A 22,235-nucleotide genomic window follows, 5' to 3' on the forward strand; every position below is an offset into this window, starting at 1 on the left:
GTCAGATCCATCAGCTACTGTGTCATTTGATGCTCTTGATGTGGACAGTTGTTCCAGTGACAAAGCAGACAGCAAGCTCTGTTCACCAAAAAACTTCTTGTCAAGCTCTGATGGAGAGGAACACTCAAAGCTATTCATATCTAGGAGGTAAAATGATACATAGCACTTTGAATCATATCAGCAGATCAGGCTTTAATGAATGAACTTACCTTCAGAATAAAACTTGTTTTCTTACCTTTAACAACAAACATGTTCTCCATTGTTTCTGTGAGCCAGTGAGTGCCAGCTGAACTCCAGGTGGGTTTTAAACTGTTGAAGCTGCGTGTTAATTGACCCAGCTGGAGGCCCAGCAAGTCATCAGTCAGGAGGAGGTGGGGCAGCATACAGGCTCTGCAGCTATGAGGGAAATCAGGTGCAGACACATATTAGTTGAAATTACATGTAGTTTTTTCTTTCTTTCTATTTTTATGTAAATTAAAGTTGTAATAAAAGGTGTTTTTATTGTTGATTTATTTGAACTTTTTAATTTTTATTTCCTAAGCAATTTCTTATGGAAAAATGAATAAAACTAGGCCTTCAACTTACAATAATTTTCATTATGGTTTAGTTTATCATTTGTTTTTTTTAATTAATCATAATATTGATTAATTCGCCATTCATTCATATAATAGTGAAAGCTCAAAATGAGGACATGATTGGTTTTTAATAATTACGTTTTCACAATTATAAATAATTAAGATGAAGTCTAATAATAAATAATGTAAGTTAACATTATAATAATCTGTTTTGGTTTTTTGTTGCCTTTAATTAGTTTCCATTTTCCTCATATATTTCATTTCCCTCATATGTATATAATAATTAGAGCGGTATACAAGACAATGTACAGGATTTAGCTTGTCACTATATTGAATAGGTGTATGTTAGTTATTTGATAGTGGGGATATCATGAAAGCTTACGCCTGTTTGAATAGTTTGGTCTAAATTTGGTATTTGAAGGTTGCCCTACGTGAAACGTTTTACCTTGAAAGTCCTGCCGGAAGTGTTTTATCTCGCTACATGACCCTGTGCGCATGTGTAATGCGCCGCATACGTCACTATCTGGTTTGTACGCTGGGGAAGAGCGGGAGATAGAAATCCAGGAGCGCGGACAGACTGGCCGCCCCGCTGTAGCTGGCTACAGGCTGCGACTTTTAACATTCAACACAGCAGCAGCGAGCCTCCACCACCGCGGACCTCTTCACAAAGACAATAAACACGCGGAATACAACCAGATAACACCGAATATACGCGCATATGACGTGCAGCAACGGCAGGACAAACCACAGTCTGAACGTAAACAACAGAAACAGAGGGAAATGTCCTGGTGGCCGCGCGGGTAAGATGCTGATATTTATTATCTGAATGAACTAGCATTAGCAGTACTGTTTTGACCACTAACAGATTAAATGTGAGCACAGTTAAAACGTTCAGTTGAATAACGTACATTACATTTACATTTTGGCCTAACCCTGTAACTTTTGAGAACTTCACGGTCTCTCGTCTGTGCCGCCCTTTTCCAGACAGTCACAATTAACTGGGTTCAGTATTTGATTTCACTCCAGACACTCTTTCTATTCATTCACGTCAACCATTTATTTACTCCAACTCTGTACTAACATCTTAACTGTGCTACATAGTAGTGTATGGCTATGAGATAGCAGCTAACCATACAGCTAAACCTGATTATCCAGTTGTCCTCTGCACACTACAAGGGCGGGCCAGTAGAGTTTCTGCATTCATTGTCAGCTTTATTGGAGCTTTTTTGTTTCTCAGTGAGGATGGAGAGGAGGCCATGCATCAAGACACTGACTCTGATGTGGCAGAACAGAGAGACGGTGGGAAAGTGAAGGTGAAATGGACACAAGAAGAGGTGATTGTCATGACTTGTCCCAGTGATTTGCATGTCCTCTGGTCTGAATGCCTCCTGACACAGTCAAAGAAATCACTACTCTCTGGGAGACAGAATGTAAACATGTTTATTTGTTTGCTTACAGGATGACAAGCTCAAGGCTTTGGTTCAAAAAGTGGGGCAGAATGATTGGAAATATATTGCCAGCTTCATACCAGTAAGTTTGATTAACTTTTCTGTTGTTTTTAGTAAGCTGTAAGGGCCTCATTGGTTATTTGTTGACAGCAGAAATCTCATCAGTGTTTTGAAGTTTCTTCAATTGTTTTGTTTTGCTTAGAATCACACTGAACATCAGTGTCAGCACCGCTGGTTTAAGGTCCTGGATCCAGAACTGGTTAAAGGTCCTTGGACCAAAGAGGAAGATGAGAAGGTAGGCGACTCGTTAGCTAGCAATGAAAAGGGTTTGAAATTTGACTTATTAAGTACAGTATATCTAGTGTTATTAGTGAAAACAAGTTGTATTTCACATGCAAGCTAAATTTCCTCCTCATTCCTCAGGTTATAGAGCTTGTACATCTCTATGGCAACAAACAGTGGGCTGTGGTAGCCAAACATCTGAAGGGCAGGCTGGGGAAGCAGTGTAGAGAGCGCTGGCACAACCACCTCAATCCCAATGTGAAGAAGTCGTCATGGACAGCCGAAGAAGACCTCATCATCTACAAGGCTCACTGCCTGCTCGGAAACCGATGGGCTGAGATTGCAAAGCTGCTCCCTGGGAGGTAAATACACAACGGTCAACTCATAGGATGAGTTTGATATTGTCAACATGTTTTTGTGTGTGTATGTAATTAAAGCCTTGCCTCCTCCAAAAGATTCATGTTATAATATTTATTCACAGGACGGATAATGCAGTGAAGAATCACTGGAATTCGACCATCAAACGCAAGTTAGAGATGGGCTTCTATGCCGGGGAGGTCTTTAAGCCAAATGAACTGGAAGAGCTGTTGGCCCGTGTTAACAAAGATATGCAGGTGGGTTATCCTACCCATGATGTTCTCCTCTAAGATGGATACACTATTGACTGTATGATAAAATTTCTCTTTTCTCATGACACAGATGCCCAGTTGCTCTCAAGATGGTGCAGACAAGGACCCAGAGCAGAAAACACAACCTTCAGTAAGTGACCAATCACATCGATTTAAAAAAAAAAAAAATCACGATTTAAAAACAGGGTGGTTTTAAATACTTTAAAGGTATACTATGCAGGATTTGTTGGTTGGTGTTTGTACACACAGCATTCAAAGTTGGCTCCTCCTCCCCGGGTGTGAGAGAGAGAGAGCAACGGTGGTTGAGCGAGCTAGAGAGTAAATGAAGAGAGCGAGCGACCCTGGCCTGAACAAAGCTGTGAATCAGATAAATAAAACGTCATTTTCTGATTGTTTCACACACCTCCACACAACCCTGCGGGAAAGTACCGCATTGCTGGATTTGGTGTGAATGCAGAGCTTCATCCTATCCACTGTGGTCTCTGCTCTGTGTGTGTGTGTGTGTGTGTGTGTGTATAGCTCACACACTTCTAGTGGGCCATGAGTGATGATTAAGAGAGATTGCTTTTGTCTGAGTCTTAGTTAGTGTTTTTTAGGAAATTCCTGCATAGTATTTTAATCTCTGTCAACTGATTTGTTATAAATAAAGTCCACAGAAAGATTATCTGTATTGCACAACAGTAATGATGTTTTCAATGTCAGTTAGTTATAGATGTCTTCTTTTTCCACCAGTTGCAGGAAACGCCAGTCTCAGCCTGTGTTAAAGCCAGCCCCAGCAAGCCAGGTCCTTCACAGTCTGTCCCCTCTCCAAAGGACAGTTTAAGCCCCAAGACTGAAGCAGACACCTCAGGAGAAATGAACGGTACCAACTGGGTGGTGGACAGCTCCGGCTTTCTCTCCCCCACTGGCCCAGCACTGAAGGAAGTACTGGACATGGTGGATGGGGTAAGTGTCCCCAATAGCCAACAAGACATTCAAGAGTGTATCCAGTAGCTGGTACCCCCACCTTATTTTGATGTAGTTTTAGGCAAATTTTAGTCATTTGATTTTTGTTTGTTTTAGTCAACAGAAGACTCTTTACATTTCGTCAGGTGACATTGTAGTCTCATCTTTGTTTTGCCTCATTCATCTTTATGTCTGTCCATTTCCCATCATTTCTGTATTGATTTACCTTGAGAGGAGAAGCTACAATGTCTGATAGCCTTCGATATTTCTTCAACAAACATCTAGAGGAAGATTTAGATTGTTGACTGCTGATAATAATCCTGGAATTTACTCATTATTTCTGATAGTAACAGGCAAGATAGTTGTTTGAAAATAATGTTAACGTTACACTCTGAACAAGAGATAGTTTTAGCAGCAGAGGACACTGTTACATTTTGTCATAGTTCTTGTTTTCAGAGGCTACTTACTTGGCTTTAGTCTCATTTTTGTCACCAACAGATATTTTTTGCTTTCGTTAATCATTTGTGCTGTTTTTCATATTGATACATTATTGTACTTTTGAGTAATACTTGTGACTTATTGTGAATAATAAGCCTCTAATGACTAGTTAGTATTGATTTCAATAATATGTATATTTTTAGTTGATCTTTTATGACCCTTTTTCGAGAAGTGACCAGATATATAACAATTTACTATTATCATTGTTATTATTATTTTATTTTTTCACACCGGATATATAACTGACAAATAAAGTGTTTCTTATGTACTCAGGACATCGATGGCTGGTGCAACCTGGCAGCCTTCGACCTGCCTGAAGACAGCCCGAGCCCAGAACGCCACCAGTTCCGTCTGGAAGGTAGCGCCTTGCAGGAGTTAAGCAAAGGTAGCAAGGGAGAACTCATCCCCATCTCTCCTGGAGGGGTCACACCGCCCTCCATACTGAACCGCCGCAGCCAGAGACGCATCGCCTGGTCTCCTGATGCCAATACCTTAATGACTCCCAAGAGCACCCCTGTCAAAATCTTGCCCTTTTCTCCATCTCAAGTGAGTCTTCTTAGTTAATTCTGTAGCACTGACTATGGCACTGCTCACAATGTTATAATGAAGAAGGAGTAACTTTAACTAACAAGCATTGTTTCAGTTCCTCAACATGTGGACCAAGCAGGACAGTCACGACCTGGAGAACCCGTCCCTCACGTCCACGCCGGTGTGTAGCCAGAAAGCCATTGTTACAACACCTCTACAGCGAGACAAGACCCCACTCACTCAGAAGGAAAACTCAGCGTAAGTAGTCCTTTACTCAGATCCGATGGTTAGCGTACAATCGGTATCACCTTGAGTCTCATTGTTCACATTTTGTTTTCATGCAGATTCGTCACACCCAACCACAAGTCGGAGCTCTGTACGACACCACGAACTCCCACGCCGTTCAAAAATGCCATGGAGAAATACGGACCTCTGCAACCTCTGGTGAGTATCTGTCTCTTGACTGTCAATAAAAAGCAATGAGTTATCAGCATTAACAGTGTCTTCTGATGTGTCGTCACAGCCTCAGACTCCTAACCTTGAAGACGACATAAACGAGGTCATCCTGAGAGAAGCCGGGATTGACTTGGTTGTTGTACGCACAACTCCACCTGAGCAAAGACGCAAAACAATGGTAACTATGAAACTTTAATACTTATAATACTTAATAACTATTCCTTTAACCCCCGTTAAAGGTATACTTTACCATTTAGACATATTACATATTAGATCATAGAGAGCCAAAGTAAACAGCAAAGTAAAATAGTTCTTTATTTAATATTTCTGTTTTGGTGGCCTTTAATTAACACCATGGAAGGAAGAAGAACAATATACACATATTAAACATAGAGCATTTGCTGTGTAAAATAGCACCTCTTCTTTTTTCCCTTACCTTTTTATTACTTTAGAATAGACTACGGGTGGATATCATCAATAAGGGAGAAACAGTTACAGCAATGTATAACCTGCACACTGTCAACATGAGAAAACTTAATGGCAGCTCTAGTTTTTTGAATGCTAACAAATAAATTGCAGTTTAATCCCAAAAGATTTTATTCTGATAGCAAATACTGTAATAGATACTGATTTATCTTATATAGTATAGATAGTAAACCTCAGGAACAACACTCTGACCTCTGAAAGCAACCCTGAATGAGACATTGTACTGAACTACAAAAGCTAGCGTTATAGCAGCTAGCTCAGATGTGAAGTCAGGGTTCAGACTCTATAATGATACAAGCTAATGTTTTTAGCACGGTGTAATTTTAGTGTATGGTGTTGGCATATAAAAAAGAGCAGGCAAAATGTTCTTAGATGTGTAAATGATAGTTTGTGCTTGTAATCATGTGCTAGTTGCAACTTGAGCATATGTCTGTTAAACTAATACTGCAGGTTGTCAGTAGAAGGTGTGTCTCAGAAAGTTAGACTGCTTGGGAACATTGAGTACTTGAGCTCCCCACTGCTTCACGCTCACAACTTCACACCTTGTAGCGAGGCATTACAACAACAGTCTTCTGTTGGTCAGTAGGCAGCTGCGTGAGAGCAACTGAGTGTGAAATCTCTTGTTCATTCACTTCCCCCATCCAGATATTTAAAGTCTACCACTGTTCCCACCATTCAACAATGCTTTTGGCTGATGTTTTAGCTTCCACTCTAGAACCCCTAGCACAGACAGACAGAAATTGTACTTGACTGACAATCTTTCTGAACCTATTTACTCACATCCTGATGGTTTTTGTTGTTTTTATTCCTAGCATCGCCCTCCTATGAAGAAAGTGCGGAAGTCATTGGCCCTAGATGTCGTGGATTGCCAGGTGATGCCTACATCCAAACGCAAATCCAAGACTGAGGCCAAACACAGCATCAAGGTAAAGAGTGTGTAAATGTGCTGTTAATCTGTCTGTAGTTTTTACACATAATAATTCTCTGCTCTTTTTCCTTCTTTTTTTGCTCACAGGAAGAACCTGTGATGGTTTCTCTGAACTCCTCGTCATTTTACAGTAAGGGGCATGAAAATATTTTGGATCAGGGCTTCCTTTTGGGACCTAGTGACAGTGCCATATTTCCCAGCACGGTGCCCCCAACTCCTGTAAGTTCCACTTTTATAACCCTAAAAGGAATTATCCTCATCAATGGAGTATGAGTATTTCACATAGCTCTTCTTTGACCTAATTCTATTGTGATGTTTTTTCTCTTCAGATGTCAAAAGAATGGGAGACGGTTGTGTGTGGACAAACTAAAGACCAGCTCATAATGACAGAGAAAGCAAGACGCTACCTTCGCTCGCTAAAATCACACACTCCCAACAGAGCTCTGATTTTGTCCTGAGATGTCTCTCATCTTTACTTCAACATGTTACACACGGAACATTTTCTTGCTGTTGTTGTTTCTTCCTGACTTTCTGCTGTTGTACTTTGTGGTGAAGAAAAGTACATGTCCTGTAGATTTAATACAGTTTTTTGAACAAGTCATTAGTAATCAAAACCTTAACAGTATAGCTCTGTTAATAACTTTAGCAGGGACAATTTGAGAGAGAAAGGTGCTTTTAGATTTAGTCTCATTCCAAAGGCCTCACATGAGGCCTGAAAAACAAAGTATAAATTACATTTCATTGTATTATTGTCACTTAAACATATTTGAAAAGAACAATTAATGTAAAATTGAAAACAAATCACGGCTACTTTTGCTATCGGTGAAAGAGATGGTTTTACATTGCATAATGTGTCTGTGTAATTAAACAGTATTTTAAAGTTGTGGAGAGCACAAACACTCAGGTTGCACCTCCGTATGTAAAAATCAGTTGTATAACTAATTCAGACAAGTTGATCAGTAATGCCTTTAGGGATGAGGGATCCATGTTGTTAAAATGTTGAGTGAACATTGTCTTGTATGATCTGTTTAGCATGTGTGTACAGTAATGATATGCAGGGTGAGGACCTGCCTCATACAGGAGTACAGTAGACATCCGACAGGTGAAATGTTATGCTTGCAGGAATGGGTGGTGTACAGTTGATGGCAAGGGCGTACATAACATGTTATTGGCACTGTATGTAAATATTTGGTGTTGTATGTTTTTACTTCATCATACAAGTTTTTGCTAAGAATTTAAATAAAAGAATTGTATGTGTAATATGTATTTAATTCATGCTGCTGTGGTACAAAGCTAATTTTTATGGCTAGATTTTCTTTCTTTTTTTTTCAGATTTTCCATTAACCTGCTTTTTCAGTACTTGTAAATAAGTCGGTACAGGGAGATAAGTTAGAAAATAAGTATATGGAACCCTATGTTTTATTATTAACACGCTGTCTGTAGTCTACTTTTTTGGTTATAAATAAGCTCATTTTTTTAGCCAAGGAAGAAAATGTACTGAAAAGGTGTTGTGTAGCCTTCTGGTCTAATTTGTGTCAGTTTAGAGGTCCTTGATGTGAAAAAGTTTAAGAACCACTGTTAAAGGATATTAAATATATTATTTGTTTATCATTACTAAAGGCCATGTCATGGCCTGCATGTACAGTATTAGTGCATTACAACCATGGATGTATCAAAAGATCTTATGTTGATATAAGATCTTATATACATCCATGATTACCACAGCCATAAACATATATACATCTACATACATATACATGTGTGTCTATGACCACAGCTAATAACTGGAAATAACTGCTGTCGTGCTTTCATTTTGAAATGCGGAATGCACAGCCGGATATTAATCCTCTGATGACGTCTGATGACAGCTCACACCGGAACAAGGGACAGGGGATAAACAATTACAGGTTCAAAGGGCTTTATTAAAATATTTAAACGAAACAGGTTTATTATCCAGAATACATCTCGTTTATAACGTTTTTTTTCGTTGTTTGGTTTCGTTTTGTTTGTTTGTTAGTGTTTATTGTTTAAAGTCATGATGTTCCACACTCCGTTACAGTAGGTGGCGGCATACTTGTAGTCCGCCAGCAAAACCAAAGAAGAAGAAGACACCGGAAGCAAACGTCGGTTTTGGTGACGCTGCATTAGACTGCAAGACATGGACCGGTCTAGTAAGTGAATTACTAAATTAACAGTGAATACAATGTTATTTTTCTGTTTGTTTTATGCGTTATACATCGTGTATGCTATTAGGGAGTTCCCTGTTGTAGAATTTAGGGAAAGAAATTCATGCAGTGTGCTGCTTCCTACTGACGTTAGCAAGCTTGCCTCCTAGCTAATGAACGAGCCAGCGCTAACTCGATGAATGAATAAAACGTTATATCATCAGGAAAGAGATAGTGTGGTGTAAAAATATATTTTGTTGTTTTCAACCCACTGTGGTAAACACGATTCAGCCAGCTAGCGGCTCATCTTGTCTCCGTTGTACGTTATGTCCGCAGGGCTGCTCGGGTTGTTCATCCTCAGCCTGGCTCTCTCTGGAGCTCAGGCGCTCACACCCGCTCACTACCTCTCCCTGTCCGATGTGGCCCGACTGCAGAGCCTCCTTAGCCAGCAATTCACTGACCTGGAGTCTGCATACTATTCGGTTGTTGGTCTGACCAAGCTTGGAGCGACTGTTCCCGATCATAAGGTAAAAAAAAATAAAAAAAAATGACTCGGTTATACGTGGTTATGCTGCGACAAGACTGAACATTTTACTTCCTGATCATTATTCTATTACCTCTGTGAATTACATCTGTATATATATTTTATTATTACACTAGTGTTCCTTAAATTAATAAAGTATATATTTGTTTTTAGGAAGTATGCCAGTTTCTGAAATCCCAGCTTGACCCCACTAGTGTTGACTCACTCTTCTTTGCTTCTGAGACCAGTCAAGCCATATCAGGATGTGAGGTATGAACACACGCTCTTGCTCTTGTTATCTGCCCTGCTTTCATTCTTTATATTCAAAAATGTTGTTTGGAGGAGTATAAATTACAATAATCAGAAGACCAATTTCTGATAAATATAACAATATTTGAGTATTAAACCACATTATTGCATCCTGGTCATGTTAAAACAATCTTACACTTGATTGCAATGATAGTAAGAAAATATTAGAAGTTGGTTAGTTTGTCACTAACACTGTACTAACATGACAAAATGTACTATAATGCAAACCCCTGAATACCAGGTAATATGAGATTTTTTTTTTCCACTCTTAGATCCCCGTGTCCAACGAAACCCGTGACATCCTTCTGGCAGCGGTTAGTGAAGACTCGACCATGACTCAGATTCAGCGGGCTGTGAGCGCTCTCAGCTCTTTGGGGCTTCCTCTGGCATCTAAGGAAGTTGTAGGTGCCCTGACAGCTCGTATCAACAAGGAGGACAATGTTATGGCGTAAGTTGGGTTGGTTTGGGGGTGCAGTAACATTCTGTGCAGGGGAGGGAGGTCCTGCAGTGCATCAATTTAATTTACAACAAATGTATGTTCTCTTTTGACAGTATCACCTCAGCTCTGCTGACTGCAGCACGCCTCTCCCAGCAGGCAGAACTTGGAGGAATACTGGAGGAAATTGAGGTGAGCTCTTTCACTTCCACTAGGTGGTGCTGTGTCACTGTTCTCTTCATATGAAGTCTGTGTTTTCTTTCCAACTCAGAGCAAGACACAATGGATTAGTTTTTTTCTCACATTGTTTGCTTTTTTCCCTCTCAGGATCTGACAGCTCGTTTGGATGATCTTGGTGGCATCTACCTCCAGTTTGAAGAGGGACTCGAGGCGACTGCCATGTTTGTGACTGCTGCTTATTCTCTGTCAGATCATGTGGATATGGAGCCCCCCCTCAAGGAGGTACGGTACCTATCTGTCAGGTTTTATTCTAGCTTGTAGAATTTCTCTACATGTGTGTCTAAGATATATTCTCCCCACAGGACCAAGTCATCCAGCTGGTGAACTCCATCTTCAGCAAGAAATCCTGGGACTCTCTGGCTGAGGCATTCAGCGTGGCGAGTGCCGCCGCCGCCCTCTCCAGCAACCGCTTCCACGTGCCGGTCATCGTCAGCGCTCAGGGCCCGGCCACAGTGTCCCACAGCCAGCCAACTCTGCAGGTATAGATGTTGGATATCAGCTGAGCCGCTCTACTGTGTTTTTAATCCCCTTATTCATACTGACACTGTCTATCTCTCTGATTCACAGCTCCTTGTTACTGATGTCATGTCTCAACCTCTGGCCTCAGCCAACGTGCTGGTGGAATCTGCGTACGCTGTGGCCTCCAAGAGCGTCATACTCAGCCAAGCACCTTTCACACTTAATGAGTATGTATCATAGAGAAATAAGTGCTGGCCTTAACTCACAACTTGAAAATGATCTTAACAGCATAGGGAAATATAAGCACAATGACCATTCATTACCTCATCACTCAGCCTACATAACTTTCCTATTATATAAGTAATATAATCGCACAAATATGTCTTTGTGTAATCATCTATTTCACTGACTGTGTAGAATATTTTTAACTAAACACATTCAGTTTATTTACAAGATGTGTCTATTCATTCATTAATTTGTCAATCAATTGTGAGGAGTTGTGTGTTTCCTAATGAGTAGTCTGGTTTTGGTTTGAACAGGTTGTATAATTCTTGTTTTTTCTTGCTTTTTCAGCGGTGTCTTTGAACTGAACTTCATGTCCAACCAGCCAGCCAGCGGATATTACCAGTTCACTGTTGCAGTAACTGGAGATAGCCGACTGGTTGCCAATCACGTTGAGGTGAGTTTAAGTTGAATGGGTCACACATAATTTAAAGTGTTCACAAAAAGTTTACTGGCTTCATCATCACAGTGATGGTAGTTAGGGATTTGTATGTTGCACCTATGTCCTGACTTGATGTGACTTTGTGTTTTTGTTCCTCCTCTGGTCACCTGTAGCTGAAAGTGAAGGTGTCCACTGAGGTGGCTGTTACTAACATGGACCTCTCTGTGGTGGATAAGGACCAGAGCATCGGCACAAAGACCACCAGGTTAGATACAAGTTTAATAAGAGAGACCCTTTTACTGAACCCTGGTTGCATTGCAGCAGAATACTAAATGTTGTTTTCTAATGATCCAGGGTGGACTATCCTTCCAAAGCCAAGAGCCCCTTCACAGCAGACAGCCACCAAAACTTTGCCATGTCCTTCCAGCTGGTTGACGTCAACACTGGAGTTGAACTTACCCCTCACCAGGTGTGTAATCAGTGTCTGGCATGAACACACGTCAGCTTGCGGGCAAAACGTGTCTGTTGCTGCTGACTTCATCTTTTATAATCACTTTTGCGCCCATCTAACCGTAATGTTATAAATCTAGTCGGCCAGAATCGTAAAAACAAGCCAGCCGCTGTGACCAGTTTGCATAAAAATTCTCAACCTTGTTTAAAATGAATTTACCCTCTCTGTCTCTGTCTCAGACTTTTGTGAGGCTGCACAATCAGAAAACCGGCCAAGAGGTCGTGTTTGTGGCCGAACCCGACAGCAAAAACCTGTACAAGTTTGAGTTGGACACAGCAGAGCGGAAATCCGAGTTCGACTCCATCTCCGGTACCTATTCCCTGCACCTCATCGTTGGCGATGCTACCTTAGAGAATCCCATCTTGTGGAATGTGGTGAGTGTCTGTTCAGATTGGTGGTGATAATCAGGATTGTTTATTGATGTAACAAGTGAGCAGCCAGTGATATCAAGCTCTAAAGTTGAGTTGTATTCTTTTGAAAGGCCGATGTTGTGCTGAAGTTCGTCGATGAGGAGGCTCCAGCTACCATTCAGCCCAAGACTCTTTACATTCCCAAACCAGAGATCCAGGTAATACTCATGTAGTTCCTTATTTATATCACATTCACTGCAGGACAATGCACTAGCTGTCAGTTCAGCAGCATAAATCTTGTCTTATCTCCGCAGCACTTATTCAGAGAACCAGAGAAGAAACCTCCCACGGTGGTTTCCAACACCTTCACAGCACTCATCCTGTCCCCCTTCCTGCTTCTGCTCATTCTGGTAATAACGCACATTTTGTGTGAAATGTTTCCTGTTTTGTTCTCTTTATTTTTACCATCAGTTAAGCAGCAAAACATCTTAAGACACACCTAATAACAAAGCGTTCTGCATTATTTAAAAACCTGTGTAAGAGAGCCCTCAGCTTTGTTACTACTGTTGCACAATGTTCCAGCTTTTTCCCCAGAAAAGCCCTTCAGCTCTTCAGTCAGCAGCCTTCATACACAGTGAACGAGGCTCCAGCAACCCATGAATATAATGCTTGTTTTAATTTGACATCATAAAAGCTATGGTGTGTTTGTTTTCCCTGGCATTTGCAGTGCTGAGTAATAATTATTGTTGCAGTGGACTCTGATCAGTTCTTTGTTTGTGAGGTGGTAAACAATATTTCAGCCCTTTTGTTGGCAGCTCTCGCAGGGGATGAAAATAACATTGTCTTTTATTCCCCCCCCCTCTCTCCTCTGTAGTGGATTAAGCTCGGAGCCAACATCTCCAACTTCAGCTTCTCTCCCAGCACTATTCTCTTCCATTTAGGACATGCAGGTTAGTCTCCGTCTTTGAAATCAAATGTTTATCCCAGATGTGATTGTTTTGTTTTTTTCCCAGCCTCTTCATCTACTACTCATCTGCTCTTGTTCAAGATGATAAATGAATCGCTCTAATGACCGTGGGCGACATCGTGCATAATCAGAATTCATTTTAGTGATGCATTATTCATGAAATTCCACACATACAAATCTCAATATGAAATGTCCTCCCAACCCAGTGATGATCTAACAGCCTGACCCCTCCCTCTACAATCTGTACAACATGAAGTCAGCTGTGTGTATGTCACAGGCGTCATATGTGCACAATAAACTCCACAAATGCAGGCATCGTATTGTAATACTCACATGGAACAATTAATACATATTTAAACAAAAGGGTGAAGTCCATACAACTAAGAGCTTCAACATATTGAAAAACAATATCAGTTGGATTCCAAGGTCACGTCATATTCACTATTTTATCTGTGAGGCTGCTGAGGACCAAACCATCAATGTGAATGATATCTAGAAGTAAATTATGACTGTGTATGTGTGTGTGAGTGATTTCCATCATCTAGTTTGCAGCTGTGACACCAGTTAGTAATACTCTTCTCTGCTGAATTGAAAGATTTTTAAGAAGAATCATCATTTAACACTAATAGTTTAGAAAAATGTTCTCGTATTAGAAATCATTCAGAGTTGAGGAAGCATATCTCTAGAAACTGGTCTCCATTATTCCCCATACATGTAGGAAAATCAGCTCTTAGAATATAAAATAGGATGTAACAAAGAACTTTCTATATTGATATTGTTTATTTATTTATTGTTTATATCTTTGCTGGCTAAAGAGGGTGTTTTCTTATTTGGCACCGTTACCATATTTGAAAGTTTTTCCTGCAGATGAGGCATTCTGGGACAGCTAGCTTCCCTCCTCCATAGAAAACTGTAAGCTGAGTCGTTTTCATCGTACAGTCTGATTTTCTCATCCGGGAGCGTTGAGCACTGAGACGTGTCAGCATGTCCTTGAGCTCCGTTTAATCCATCTGCTTGCTCTGATGGTTGCTATCGCTATCTGCTGTATACCTGGAAAACTCACATGCCAGAATGTGTGTTGTGTTACTATGGCAACCTGCAACCGTGAGCCGTCACCAGTCTTGGCTGTTGCCTAACTGCATATTTAACAGAGTTTTTAATATGTTGATTTCAATCAGTTTTTGCCTGTTTCTTCCTTTTTAATATGTTTGTAAATGTTATATTAATGTAATGTTTCATGAAAATGTCGCCTCATTTTTTTATATGGGGTGAGATGTTTATAAAAATATACAATTTATAAAAATGAAAAGTAAAAAAAAAAAATGCATCTTGAGGCACCTTTAGCCTGTCCTTAAAGCATGAGGAACCACTGACACACAGTATGTTTTATGTATATCTTCATAGTCTGTTCAAAATTGACTTTAGAGCTACAACAATTAGTTGCTAACTATTAAATTAATTGCCAACTATTTTGATAATCAATTAATCATTTTGAGTCATTTTTAAAGAAAAAAAGCCAAATTCTCTGATTCCAGCTTCACAGATGTGAATATTTTCTGGTTTCTTTATTCTTCTGTGACAGTAAATTGAATATTTTTGGGTTGTGGACTGTTGGTGGAAACAAAACAAGACATTTGAGGGAACAGTGATCGACGTTTTTCACCGTTTTCTGACATTTTATGGACCAAACAACTAATCGATGAATCCAGTAAATAATCTACAGATGAATCGACAATGAAAATAATAGTTAGTTGCGACCCTTATTGTATAATTACCCAGCAGCTGTATTGTTTGGATATTAATGTTTGTTTGTTTCATTTTCAGCCTTGCTGGGCCTGATGTACGTCTACTGGACCCACCTGAACATGTTCCAGACTCTGAAGTACCTGGCGATTATCGGTGGCGTCACTTTCCTCGCCGGGAACCGCATGCTGGCCCAGAAAGCAGTGAAGAGGTACGTGTCCTGATGGTGCCTGGCACAAATAGTTCCTAGAGAGTCCTTAACCCCAGAGAGAGAAAGACGAGCCCCTTTCAGACAACGAGGGCTCTGGTGCCTCGAGACCTCTCGGTAGTTCTTAGCCCCAAAGCTGAGGAAAGTGCCCATTCTACATCGAGCTCCTCAGCTGGTCCCCGGAGGCTGATTTGAATGCCAGGCTCTCTGCCAGGAGACAACCCTGCCAGCAAGATCCGCAAGAGTGATGATCTGAGTGGGCAATTTCTTCACACCATCAATATGTAGAGCTCTCAGAGGGCCAGAGTGAGCAATTTGTCGCCTGTGACACTGACTCAAGACATTACTCTGTAATTGTTCACTTCGGAATAACTGATGACTCTTCTTGCTCTTACCACAGCCCGTTTAACCCTTTTTGAGCAAGTAGAAAACTGCAATTAATGATGATCCCAAATGTCATATTTTCCAGTGAGGACTTTGTTTTTCTTCTTTCCTGCTAGTCTCTGTGTCCTTTTTTAACCTCCCATCTATCCACACCTCGCTGTCTCTTTACTCCTCTTTCAGGATTGCTGCAGAGCAAAGTAGTAGGTTGGCAAAGTATAGGAGCCTACGATAAAGCCCCCCCATTTGTAACAAATGAGTCGGTCGTGCTTCCAGGCTGAAGTAAGGGCATCCTCATAGATTGCATCCACAAGTGCATCTCCATAATGGCTGGCAGCGTGCATGGCTGTGTGATGGTGCTCACTCACATGTACTTGCCCCCCTCCCCTCCCTTTCCCCCCTCTGATTTGCCTCTCACTCATCCCTCCATGATCATTACAACCATAGCCATGCCCGCACTGTGGTAATCCCTCCATCGTAGTCTAACACCCATGGTTCTGGTTGTACCATTGCGTTTGAGTGAAATGTTTGGTGTTCATGAACCAAAATGTGCATTGTTTGGATCTTAGACACGCCTCATGGGAATTTTCTGCGTGTTCTTGCCAAATGACATCGTTTGTTGTGGAAGGGCGCATATTAAAATGCATGATCAGCCCCCTTTACATGACTTGTTACTGATCAAGTGTTCACTAATACTAGAGTGTGGTGTGCTGGTGAAGGGGAATGTGTTTTGAAATAACTAACGTCCACTTTTTTTTTTGTCTCTTCCACAGAATTGAGAAAAAATAAGGGCAAGAAAATTGAAAGAAGACACTGACGAAGCTCATTTTTTTTGTTTCCAAGGAGTCATTCAACGACTCATCAAATCGGACTTTAAAAAAAAAAAAAATGGCATGGCAGTTCAAGAATCTAATCAACAGTTTATACATGCAGTTTGTCTGTATTGCCAAAAGGAAGAATTTAAGATATCACGGCGTCTCCGAGAGACTGGACAAACGCTCACTGACAGATGGTTCTACTGAGGGCTGTAAAGCTACTGATCATTGCACTTCATCTTCCTGTGAGATTTTGTTTTCTTATTGTCCAACATGCCAGTGTTTTCTAAGTGAGCGAGGGTTTTTATTTGTGGTTTCTTGATGGAATTTGGGTTGATTTGTGTGTTGGGTTTTTTTTTTTTTTTTTTTTTTCTTTCTTTTTTTTTTTTGTACATTCCTCTTTGTTGTCACTCAATGCCCTTCACCTCGTAACAGAAGTTGTTGCTCAGCATGTTTCGGCTGATAATAAATAAACCATTGGCGGTAGCACTGAACCATTCATCTTGACTCACTATGCCAGTGTGTTTGCCTGTGAATGTGATGTGTAGGAGGAGCGATGGTGTCCCGTTTGATACTGAGTTTGCGTCCCCCTGAAAATTTGTTAATAATAAAATACGGGCAATTTGAGGATATGCTGTTTTTGTAATGAAGAAGAGGAAATAAAGAAATTAAGGTGAATCTGGAGGTTTTTTGTCTTTCTTATGTAGAGAAAAACAGGAACACAGTGCAGTTTTAGAAGATTGTTTGCCAGTAAAAGTTATAAAATCATGATCTTTTTGGTGTACAATTATGTTTCCCTAAAAATGTTTCCTTGCTGAGCTGTGGTGGAGGGATAATAGAGACAGAATATCATACATCATAGACTTCAATTTAGAAATGGAGAGAAAACAGTCCTGTGTAGAAATACATTCTTAGTCGCATTAGGAAGGCAAGAAGGATTAAAGAGACCAATAACTTGCACATATTGGAATGAGTATTAAGACTTTAAAGGGTCTGCACACACCTTTCCTGGCTGATTAGGCCTGAACTTGTGTGGAGCTACGCTGGGGATTATGTGATGTCACTGAAGACTATGGAACTGTGGCTACATGTGATAATCACAGGATAATGTTAAATGCAGTAATCTAGCTAAATCTGCTAACATTAGCCACCATATGCTACTGGTCATACCAGACTAAGTATGTCTCAAAACCACTCAGTATATTATACTGAGTAAAAGTGTGTTTTACAGTCTATGAGTTCAACTCTTCATTTGTTTCTTTAAAAGTTACACAGTCTTCCTTCAACACCACCTTTATCACAGCAGACATTTAGAATTATCATAGCAGGTAACAGCTGTAATTAATAAAACTAATTATGCTTTCTGTCCATGTAAACATCCCATTAAACCAGGTCAGTGAGCCAGCTGGTGCAACAATCTAAATGGAATGCAGCCATTATTTATGTTGTTGCCAAATTATGTGCCATTAATCTGGAGCAAAATTTAAATATTTTACATACTATTGGCTATTGTTTAATTTATATCAATACATCATGTTTTATGAGAAGACCATATGTTTTCAAGGCTGGATCAGTATTTAGGCAACTGAATCGGGGATCCACAGCTCATTTAATCAATTTCATCTGGCCCTGTAAATTCTGTATATAAAATCTTAATCTGCCAATAAACAGTAACTATATAATGGTGAAAAATTCAATATTTTCCTCTAGAATGTGGAAAAGTATAAAGTAGAATAAGATGGAAATACTATGACCTCAGAATTTTCAATCTTTCATACATTGTACTTTGTTACTTTCCACCACTGCATAGACCAGCCTGAGTCTCCACTCTTAAAAAATGACATATTTTTATCAAGATTTCATTAATACCATTATTCCATGTTGCTATTTCAGTGGCTACTTAAATAAAAGTTACATAGTGTTTCTGTGAACAAAAGACTGCACATCCTTAAGTTCCTCAGTACCATTTTCTTCCACAGTCATGAACTGGGTTGTTGGGTTTCTTCAAAGCTTTAATGGGAATTTTTAAAAAATGACAATATCATTTGCATCTGTAAAGAACAGGTTGGAGGAGGTATAAGAAAACAAGCAGTGATGGTTTTGAAAAGTGCAGTGGTGAGGAGTACTGGCTGCCTTCAGTTTGTCTGATCTTCTCAACTCAGCAGTCTGTAAAGAATAAAGACTCAGGTTAGTGAAATACTACAAGTCAGATTAGGATTCAGGAATGTTTTTATTGGAGCTCTGATTTTCTGAGGCTGCATTGGATTTTAAGGTATTTATTTACCTGGGTCTCATGACATTCCCGTGCACTCCTCTGTATCTCTGATTGCTCTGGATGGATGTCACATCTTCTTTATACGTCCCTTCATAGATATCTGACTGACGCTTCACGTAACTCTCACTTTCATCTCTGTGGGGAAAAAACACACACCAGCCATTCAGGATTCATTGTGTTACACTGGGCACACTAAGAGCACTCAGTGTTGCTCCTGCTGGATTTACACACAATTGGAGTGACATCATTCCTCCTGTGCTACCTACCCAAGACGTTTGCCCATGATTGTCTGGAGGAACTTCCTGGCAGAGATTTGGCCCAGGACTTTCCTGTAACTGTTTGTGAAGATGGCATCAGCGTGGCGCGCTGAGCTAAAGTTGGACGGTGGACAAAACCAAATTGATATCAGTTTAGTTATTATACAACAGTATTCTTGAACAGATGAAGGGACAGCAGCTCAATGAGATAACAAAAATGCATATATGATATTTATCTTTTTGTGCTCATTCCACTTCAATCCATTCACAATTGTCCAGATTAAAGGGTCAGTTCACCCAAATTAAGATTTTTCACTTACCTCTTGCAGTACCCTGCAGTTTCAGTTTTATTTGCTTTTTGATTTTCTATCAAAGAAATGTTTCTGAAAGGACTTTTAAATATATATTTTCAAAGCTGTGAGCACCACAAATGAAACTCCACTCACCTCCATGATTCTGTGGTGGAGGCAAAAATCTCAAAAACCAGAACTCTCTGCATTAGTAGATACTGTACCACTAGACGTAAATGAGATGTGTCTTTTGTGTAATTTGAGTGAACTGACCCTTTAAGCATCAGCCACTCACTGCATAGTAACATGCTGACCGTAACTCTGCTCGCTCCCTACGAGGACCCGTGTCTTCCTCCAGCTGCTCTGCTGGATTCTTTAGAGAAGATGTCATCAGGATGGATGTGTCCCTCTGGCCAAACCTGAGAAATATCCCAATAAACTAAATAAACTTTGTATTCAAATACCTCCGCACACTTAACCATACTAATATGTAAATGTATTCCATTTTTCACCCGGAGCAGAAACTGATTTCATTGTAACACAGAGTTTTAATGATTAAGATTAAGTAAATATCCTCAATCTAACTGCAAAATGCTCTAGTCTTTGTGAAATGACTGGCGCTGGACACTGTGATTAAGGTGCTGTATGAATATAACACGGTGACTAATCCAGACACTGTGACCCTTTTTAGCATAACAAGTGCAGAGGGCACAGCTATGACATGCAAAGTAAGCAGTGAAAGGTTTGGAACATCATACGCTACGAACATGGATGTGACTGGTTTTTTTTAGCCCTGACAGAGCAAATCATTGTCTGTCAGGTCAGTGTTACGTTCTGTATCTTGTTACACATGTTGTAACTTTATGTATTCTATTTCACCCGATAAGGCTCTCTAACCATTTCAGCTGTTCTCTATGGAAAAAATCACTTTGTTCAGTATTCTGAGTGTCTACAAATCTGAACAGCTGAATTAACCCATCATAAACCATTTAAATAACTTCACTAACACTCCTGAAAATCAATAATGGAAATGAACAAGACATGAACATTTTTAGTAAATCTGTCCGGACTTACCTAATGGATGGGTATAGCGGGGAGCCTGATAAAGACATGACCAGGCAACAAAACAGCAGCAGTGCAGCTTTCTCCATCATCACAGCTAGTCCTGGAGAAGAATGGACAGCTAGAATAAATGACAGGAGTAGAAATTACATTAAAAAAAATGCTGAAACTACAGTTTCCCTCCAACCAGTCTCATCACTCTGCAGAAGCGTCTGAAGTTGCAGCAGACAGAGATGTATCCGGCGATGGAAAATATCCAAACTTCACTGAACATGTTCCAAATGATCAAAGCACAGGTGTTAAATGTAGACACATATACACAATACATGTACACGGTGTTGTCAGAGTTACCTAGATATTGTGTGTGAACTCTGAGCGTCCCTGCAGTTCCTCTTTATTCTGTGCCTTTCACTCTCATCATCTCTCACTGTCAGGGAAGACTGGACAGACGCAGCGCTGGAACACTACTGTTTGTTATCCCTGCATCCATGGTCAGTTTATACTCAACCTGTAGCTCCCAGTCACTCCCACCTCACACATGATCACTCTCTCTCTCTCTCTCTCTCTCTCTCTCTCTCTCTTTCTCTCCTTAAGATGAGCTCTCTGCATGCTCTCTCTCTCTTTTTGTCTCCCTCTCTCTGTTCCTTAAATTTACATTTAAATTCCAGGTTTGGTCTATTGGCATTATAAAAAGTACCTGTATGAGTACAGTATGTTGTACAAGGTTTACAATATTTATTTCAAAATTTAATTAGAGAATGAACTCCTTGAGATGCACCATCTCATTTTCGAGGGGATCCTCAGCCACAAAATTCAGAATATAAGAAAAAAAAATAGACAACAAATATTTGCACAATGCTACATAGTATATTATAATGGGAAAAAGCAATTTGTTGCAAATAAATCAGAAAAAATATTATATATGTGGATATAAAAAATAGTGAGAGGCATTACCATACCCTGTTTATACATCCATTATGCAAATTCTTCCAAAAATGGGATGCAAGGACATACTAGACTCTCATTTCAACATTCAAGATTGTGTTCAACGGAATGAAAAAAGGAAAAACAAAAGCAAACTAGTATTATTAAGCATTATATTTAGACATGTCTGACATTGTCAATTGGGTGAAATGAGACTACAAACTATGGCTTGAGAAATTAGAATACAGTTGAATATACACAACTCTCTCTGACAAATTCTTAACAAACATGAACAATGTTTCATTAGCAGTTAATTATTGCAGCAGGCTACAGACTGCATTGTTTGGGGGCGTTATGTTGTGTTCACCCTACATGCACTCAGTGCCATAAATGTGGTAAATAGCAATCAGGATAAAACAGACATTAGCCTAATGTTCTGTCACTGTGATAACCTCTATGAGGTGAAGTTACTGAAATTAAACCATTTTTATTTTATTGTTACGCCCAATCCCACCGTTTATACCATAACAAGAAAACTAAGCGTTATCTGTATCTCTAACCGGTAAGTGTTAGTGTTCAGGGCTGGATGAGATGTATTCACATGTTTCAAGTCGAGATTTTTTTTAAATAGACGGACCGTAAAGTTGGACGTACTGGGGGGCTTTTTTGACTAACGGACAGTCGAGAAGCAAGAGGATTTTCTGTCGTGTACTTCCGTCCTTGCCGAGCAGGCCGCCGTTACGTACTGAACCATCCTTTTTTTCCTGACATGGCCATCAGAACTTAACCATACAATGATTGTTTAACGTCTTAGTAAATTTAGCAAAGATATTTCTCAAAATTATTAAAAGAAAAAAAGATATTTTTTCTTTTGTTTTATG

At 39.9% G+C, this 22,235-nt stretch overlaps 3 protein-coding genes and 1 long non-coding RNA gene across 5 annotated transcripts; 2 read left to right on the plus strand and 2 right to left on the minus strand.

The window, feature by feature from the left end:
* Positions 1-35: 35 nt before the first annotated feature.
* Positions 36-497, minus strand: LOC121894189. Its single transcript, XR_006095498.1, has 2 exons — positions 236-497; positions 36-140 (listed from the first exon to the last, which is right to left on the minus strand). It is a non-coding gene; the product is annotated as an uncharacterized LOC121894189 (long non-coding RNA).
* A 542-nt stretch (positions 498-1,039) lies between these two features.
* On the plus strand, positions 1,040-8,035 carry mybl2b (v-myb avian myeloblastosis viral oncogene homolog-like 2b). The gene is made up of 15 exons (XM_042406610.1): positions 1,040-1,375; positions 1,813-1,909; positions 2,034-2,105; positions 2,226-2,318; positions 2,447-2,667; positions 2,787-2,919; positions 3,005-3,064; positions 3,667-3,879; positions 4,651-4,923; positions 5,021-5,163; positions 5,250-5,349; positions 5,429-5,539; positions 6,660-6,773; positions 6,863-6,994; positions 7,105-8,035. The coding sequence occupies exons 1-15, from the start codon at positions 1,071-1,073 to the stop codon at positions 7,231-7,233; spliced, it is 2,196 nt and encodes a 731-aa protein (XP_042262544.1). The 5' UTR covers positions 1,040-1,070; the 3' UTR covers positions 7,234-8,035.
* Positions 8,036-8,835: 800 nt separating this feature from the next.
* Positions 8,836-17,224, plus strand: rpn2 (ribophorin II). Its single transcript, XM_042407583.1, has 17 exons — positions 8,836-8,946; positions 9,277-9,467; positions 9,638-9,733; positions 10,045-10,220; positions 10,325-10,400; positions 10,536-10,670; positions 10,751-10,927; positions 11,016-11,134; positions 11,481-11,586; positions 11,745-11,836; positions 11,926-12,040; positions 12,262-12,456; positions 12,564-12,650; positions 12,747-12,842; positions 13,307-13,382; positions 15,224-15,353; positions 16,505-17,224. Exons 1-17 carry the CDS (start codon positions 8,934-8,936, stop codon positions 16,518-16,520), a joined length of 1,896 nt encoding a protein of 631 aa, XP_042263517.1. The 5' UTR covers positions 8,836-8,933; the 3' UTR covers positions 16,521-17,224.
* A 1,018-nt stretch (positions 17,225-18,242) lies between these two features.
* Positions 18,243-22,161, minus strand: ghrh (growth hormone releasing hormone). 2 transcript variants are annotated; one of them, XM_042406825.1, is made up of 7 exons: positions 21,915-22,161; positions 20,782-20,910; positions 20,443-20,533; positions 19,683-19,787; positions 19,088-19,192; positions 18,831-18,956; positions 18,243-18,712 (listed from the first exon to the last, which is right to left on the minus strand). In XM_042406825.1, the coding sequence occupies exons 3-7, from the start codon at positions 20,520-20,522 to the stop codon at positions 18,700-18,702; spliced, it is 429 nt and encodes a 142-aa protein (XP_042262759.1). In that variant the 5' UTR covers positions 20,523-20,533; positions 20,782-20,910; positions 21,915-22,161; the 3' UTR covers positions 18,243-18,699. The 2 variants fall into 2 exon arrangements, with proteins under 2 accessions (XP_042262759.1, XP_042262758.1); XM_042406824.1 differs by having other exon boundaries at positions 20,443-20,551; positions 20,782-22,161.
* Between the last annotated feature and the right edge of the window lie 74 nt (positions 22,162-22,235).

The sequence above is a fragment of the Thunnus maccoyii genome, chromosome 3 (assembly GCF_910596095.1).
Source record: "Thunnus maccoyii chromosome 3, fThuMac1.1, whole genome shotgun sequence".
NCBI lineage: Eukaryota > Metazoa > Chordata > Actinopteri > Scombriformes > Scombridae > Thunnus > Thunnus maccoyii.